General features: G+C 45.3%; 1 protein-coding gene across 1 annotated transcript; it reads right to left on the bottom strand.

Moving 5' to 3' along the window:
- Window positions 1-6: 6 nt before the first annotated feature.
- Window positions 7-5,955, bottom strand: LOC116465251 (zinc finger protein 74-like; the record flags this gene model as incomplete). Its single annotated transcript, XM_032148391.2, has 3 exons — window positions 7-71; window positions 584-710; window positions 5,920-5,955. Coding segments are annotated over 3 exons (228 nt in total), but the record flags the coding sequence as incomplete, so codon positions are not given.
- Between the last annotated feature and the right edge of the window lie 6 nt (window positions 5,956-5,961).

The following is a 5,961-nucleotide window of genomic DNA, read 5'->3' on the forward strand; positions in this document are numbered from 1 at the left end:
CATGCTCCATGGCTCCTCGCCTCGTTCCAGATGAGAGATCACATCTGACTTGTGCAGTGGAGGTCCTGCTCCTGGAGAGAAAGTGGGCTGGGCATGCTGCGGCTCTCCAGGCCCAGTCGACCTTACAGGCCACCCCCTAACAAGGACCATGCCTGTGAAGTGGACACCCTCTCTGGGAACAGGAGGTCCTCTGGGCCAAAAGCGGTGAGGGTCTCAGATTGGAACCCAAATCCCAGTGTATACTCTGAAGACCCCACGTGTGCTGACGTCCTTACTTCATTGCTCGAGGACCGTTCCAGAGCCAGCTGGGCTCCAGGGTCCCACCTTCTTCTCTTCTCTCCCTGCCCCCATCCCAGGACCAGGGGAAACACCAAGCAAGGATGCTACCAGCTCCCACGCTGTCCCCTGGGGACTTCTGGCGTGGTCGAGGCCCCTGGCCATGAGTGCCCCAAGGCACAGGCCTTGCTTCCCACCCCATGACATATCTGACACCAGGGCCGGCACTGAAGGGATCCTCCTTAATATCTACCATGCAGAAGAAGGCTGACAGCAGACGCCCAGCCTGGGGCTGGGGGGATCTTACCTAGGGCAAGAAGGTTCTGGTAGTTCTCCAACATCACATCCCGGTACAAGGCCCTCTGAGGGGAGTCTAGTTGACCCCACTCCTCCTGGGTGAAGTCCACAGCCACATCCTTGAAACTCACTGATTCCTGAAATGACATATAGGTTCTCACTCACCCAGGACTGATTCTGTGTCCATGGTTCCAAAGGAGCCAGAGATTAAGGACCCTACAAGTAAAGGGTTAACCTCAGGTGACCTTCTCCCATGCCAGAAGGTTGTGCTGTAGACACTGACCATGACTGAATTTGGGGACCAGGGGCAGGGAGGGGGCTGGGAATTGGCATGCATTCCCACACCACCTTCTAGACTGGGAAAGCAGGTTTGAATAGACACCACTGGACCCTGGCAACTTGAGGTGGGACCCAGGGGCTGTACGTGGCTGTTGTATCAGGCTCTAAGTCCTGGGAGAGAGGCTATGCTTCCTGGGGCCAAGAATTTCAAACTTAAAAATTTGAGAGAATATTAATAGTACAAAAATCCCATCAACTCTATTCAAAGCTCACTAATGCAAAAGGATCCGAACCCAGACTAGAAACCGTTATTACACTCTAAGGAAGGAAACCTTGTCTATATCAGCAAGTTCTGTGCCCCAAGGGACCAAGAGAGGCTACCTGCAGTCCTCACCTGACTGCCTTCCAATCCTTCCTGCCTGCTCCCCCTGGGCCTGGGCATCCTGGCCACCAACCAACTCCAGACTTGCTTTGATCCTTGAAAGGATCAAATAGATGCCAAGTAATTTCACTGCATCCCAGAACAAATCCCAGAAACACGGAATTCCAAAAGCCTACTCAACCAAGTAAAATTCACAATGTCCAGCATCCAATCAAATAACTAAAATGTGAAAAATATTAATGGAATCAGAGGAATTAAGAGTATATTAGAACAGTATGTGCTTACCTCAAAGGAAGTCATTAAGGGAGGAAACGAGAAACAAAAAAGACATAAGACATAGAAAACTAACAGCAAGGCCGGGTGGGGTGGCTCACACCTATAATCCCAGCACTTGGGAGGCCAAGGCGGCAGATCACCTGAGGTCAGGAGAATTGCTTGAACCCAGGAGGTGGAGGTTGCAGTGAGCCAAGATTGCGCCACTGCACTCCAGCCTGGGTGACAAGAGAGTGAAATCTGTCAAAAAAAAAAAAAAAAAAAAGGACATGTAAATCCAACCATATTAATAATTACACTAAATGCGAATAGTTGAAACACTCCAATTAAAAGGTGGAGATTGTCAAACTGAATTAAAAGAGCAAGCTCCAGAAACCCACTTTACATACAAAGATAGGTTAAAAGTGAAAGGATAGAAAAAGATAAACCCTGCAAATACTAATTAAAAAAAAAAGCTGAAGTGCCTATAGTAATAGCAAAGTAGATTTCAGAGAGAGGACTATCAGAGATAAAGAGAATATTACATAATGATAAAACAGTTAATTCATTAAGAACTCATAGCAATCCTAAATATAAATGTATCTACTAAAAGAGCTTCAAAATACATAATGCAAAAACTGACAGAACAATTAAAAAACACCATCATTCAACTTGACTTAACTGATATTTACATAACACTCTAACCAACAAAGGCAGAATACATATTTTGTCAAGGGCATGTGGAACATTTACCAAGATAAACCACACTCTGGGAAATAAAATAAATCTTGGTAGGTTTGAAAGACTTTAGATCATACAAAATTTATTCTTTGATGACAATAGAATTAAATCAGAAATCCATAATAGAAAGTTATCTGGAAAATGCCCTCAATATTAGGAAATGAAACAACACATTCTGAAATAACATATGGCTGAAGAATAAATCACTAGGGAAATCAGAAGCTATTTTGAGCTGAATAAAAGTGAAAATGTAACATAACAAAAGTTGTAGGATATAGATGAGGCAGTGCTTAGAAATTTACAGCGCTGAATGCTATATGAGGAAAAAAAGGTATCAAATCAATATCTATGTTTCAATCTTAAGACATTAAAGTAAGTAAAGTAAGTTTCAATCTTAAGACACCAAGGAGATAATAAGGATCAGAAATCTATGAAATGGAAAACAGAAAATAGAGAAAAATCAACAGAGCAAATAAATTGTTTTTTGAAAAGATCAATAAAATTGATAAACATATATTTACTATATGGCTCAGCAATTTCACACCTAGGTATTTATGCAAGAGAAATTAAAATGCACAGCCGTACGTGTACTCAAATATTTATAGCGGGTTGATTTGTAATAGCAAAAGCCTATGAGTAACTTAAGTGTCCATCAGCTGATGAATGGATAAGCAAACTGTGGAATATCCATCCAATGGAGCAATGGGATGAACTGTATACCCCTCACCTCAAATTCCTATGTCTCAACCCTCGGTAACTCCGAGAGAGGTTTTTTTTTTTTTTGAGACATGGTCTCAGTCTGTCACCCAGGCTGGAGTACAGCGTTGCAATCTCAGCTCACTGCAACCTCTGCCTCCTGGGTCCAAGAATTCTCCTGCCTCAGCCTCCCAAGTAGCTAGGGCTACAGGCATGCACCACTACTCCCAGCTAAATTTTTGTATTTTTAGTAGAGACAGGGTTTCACCATGTTGGCCAGGCTGGTCTTGAACTCCTGACCTCAAGTGATCCACCCACCTCAGTCTCCCAAAATGCTGGGATTACAGGCGTGAGCCACGGCACCCGGCCTGGAGAGAGGTTCTTTAAAGAAGTAATTCAGTTAAAATGAATTCAATACAGTGGGCCCTGATCCAATATAACTGGTGTCCTCATAAGAAGAGGAAATTTGGGCACAGACATAGAGGAGGTAAGACCACGTGAAGATGCAGGGAAAAGGTGGCCATCTACAAGCCAAGGAGAGGCCTCAGAAGAAATCAACCCTGCTGACACCTTGATCTCAGACTTCTTGCCTCTGGAACCGTGAGAAAATACATTTCTGTCATTTAAGCCCTCCTGCCATACTTTGTAGGGCAGCCCTAGCAGAATAATACAAATGGAATATTACTCACCAATCAAAAGGAACAAACTACTGATTCACACAACAACATGGATAAACTCAAAAGCATATGCTAAGCGAAATAAAGCAGAGACAAAAGACCACATAGTATAAATTCTGTATGAAATCCTTAAAGAGGAAAATCTATAGCAAAACTATAGTGGTTACCAAGGGGAGAGGGGAGAGGACTGAATGCACAGGGGCATGAGGACATTTCTGGGTCATGGAAATGTCCCGTATCATGATTGTGGTGCTGGTTACACAACTGTATACGTTTGCTCAACCTCATCAAATTGTATACTTAAAATTGCACAATTGTGCTGTATATAAATTACACCTCAATAAAACCTTACCCCCCAAAACACTGGATTTCAGATGAGGAGGCAGAGATGAGGACAAACGCTGAGAACACACCCCTAACTGAGGCATGCAGGCATGAAGGATGACGATAGCCGAGGGAAGGAGAAAATGGGCTGAAACAAGGCTCCAAGCTGGGTGTGGGGGCACACACCTTGGTTCTCCAACTACTCAGGAGGCCGAGTTGGGGGATTTGCTTGAGCCCAGGAGTTGAAGGCTGCAGTGAGCTATGATTGTGCCACTGCACTCCAGCCTGGGCGACAGAGCGAGACTCCGTCTCAAAAAAAAAAAAGAAAAAGAAAAGGAAAGAAAAACAAAAAAATATCTCCAGAGGTATCAGAATATGGTGCTGGCCAGTGAGGCTGTCAGAGGCTTCATGGCTTCAGGATGGGGAGCATCAGCCAGCAAGAGTAGGGTAGGGTCTGAGGCCCGCACAGGCCTTTTTGGTGGGTATTTCTGGCCACTGGGAGAAGTCCATGTCCAATGTGTCATCATTCTGCAGGGAAAGGAATAAAAAACCCAGACAGTACGCACTGGAATCAGATGCTGATGTGGTAATGACACTAGCAGAGAAGTCAGAACAGACCACACAAGATGTCCCAGGAGACAGAACAACTTGAACTGTGAGTGTAAATGAGACTGTCAAGAGAAAATGCCAAAGGTGACGTGTACTCAGGAGAGTCAACTGTTTATTCAAAGCGCTAACGAGCTAATATTTTAGGAATAGGAATAACACAGGCACAAGGGCCCTACCACCTAGAGGGAGCTGCACAGACACATACAGACATACATACATGCACACACATTTTTTTTTGCTGAACCATTTGAAGGTAAGTTGCAGACACCATGATGTCTCACTCTACAGTCTACAGCTTGTATCTCCTGTGGATATTCTCTTACATAATCACAGTAGTATTATCACACACAATAAATTTCCTATTGATACAATATCACCTAAGATACAGCCCATTTTCAAATTTCCTCTTGTCCCAAACTGCCCTTTATCAATTTTTCGGATCTATCCCCTAAGCAAGGAACATGCATTGCATTTGACTGTCAAGTTTCTTGAGGACTATAAAGCATTGTGACACACTACAGAAGTGAGGCGCAGCTCACAATACACGTTTTGCAGCTGTTTCTAGCTGGCTATAATCTGCCGTCACCTCTTTTGAGTGGCAGACTGACAAAATCACAAAATGCTAAAAAAAAAAAAAAAAAAACCCAAAGACCCCTTATCCCTCCAGATCTTTAACTCTACTGTGCTCTTTTTGTCAACTGCACCCTTCTAAATACAACCATGGGGTGAGGTGGTTGCGGTAGAAAAACAAAATGAGGAACAGAGTCCACAGTCTGTAAAAGGAGGGATCTGGGTCCCACTTGGCTGCAGAAGTGCCCAGGGCCAATTCCTTGCTGAGCCCCCGGATTCTCTAAGTCTCCAGGACTCTCCATGAAGGCCCCATGCCAGGGGCCAGGTACAGAGGAAAGCACACAGGGATGTGTCCCCTACTGCCACTCTTAACCCAGTGCTGCAATCCAGCCCTTCCTGAGCTGCTCCACGTGCCCCTGTCTGATTCCATCCCAGTAAACCAACCGTGCAAACCTCCTGCACCAACCCCTGGCCAGCACGTGGATAGGCAAAGCGACCCCATGTGAGCCGTCACCTACTCTCTCAGGTTCCACTAAAACCACTCCTCTGAGCTCCCAGCACAGCGCTGGGCAGAGAGATCCCCAGCAACTGACCCACTGAATTGGACTGGACGAGACATTCGATAGAGTACATCTCGAGGGCACACCTCGGGCAACATCTGGATTCTTCAGCTGGAGCTGTTCCCACTGCCCACAGCTTCCTGAGAACCGGCCAGCAGGTACCCGGGTGAAGGTCTGTGGAAGGCTGACGATCCAGGACTGGGGAGGGAATGTGCCAACCCTCTTCATAAAGAAGGAAGAACACGCAGCCACTCACCTTGGACCTGGCTTCGGGAAGACCCCGAGCTGATATATCCTC

This window comes from Hylobates moloch, unplaced genomic scaffold (assembly GCF_009828535.3).
Source record: "Hylobates moloch isolate HMO894 unplaced genomic scaffold, HMol_V3 SCAFFOLD_4006, whole genome shotgun sequence".
Lineage (NCBI taxonomy): Eukaryota > Metazoa > Chordata > Mammalia > Primates > Hylobatidae > Hylobates > Hylobates moloch.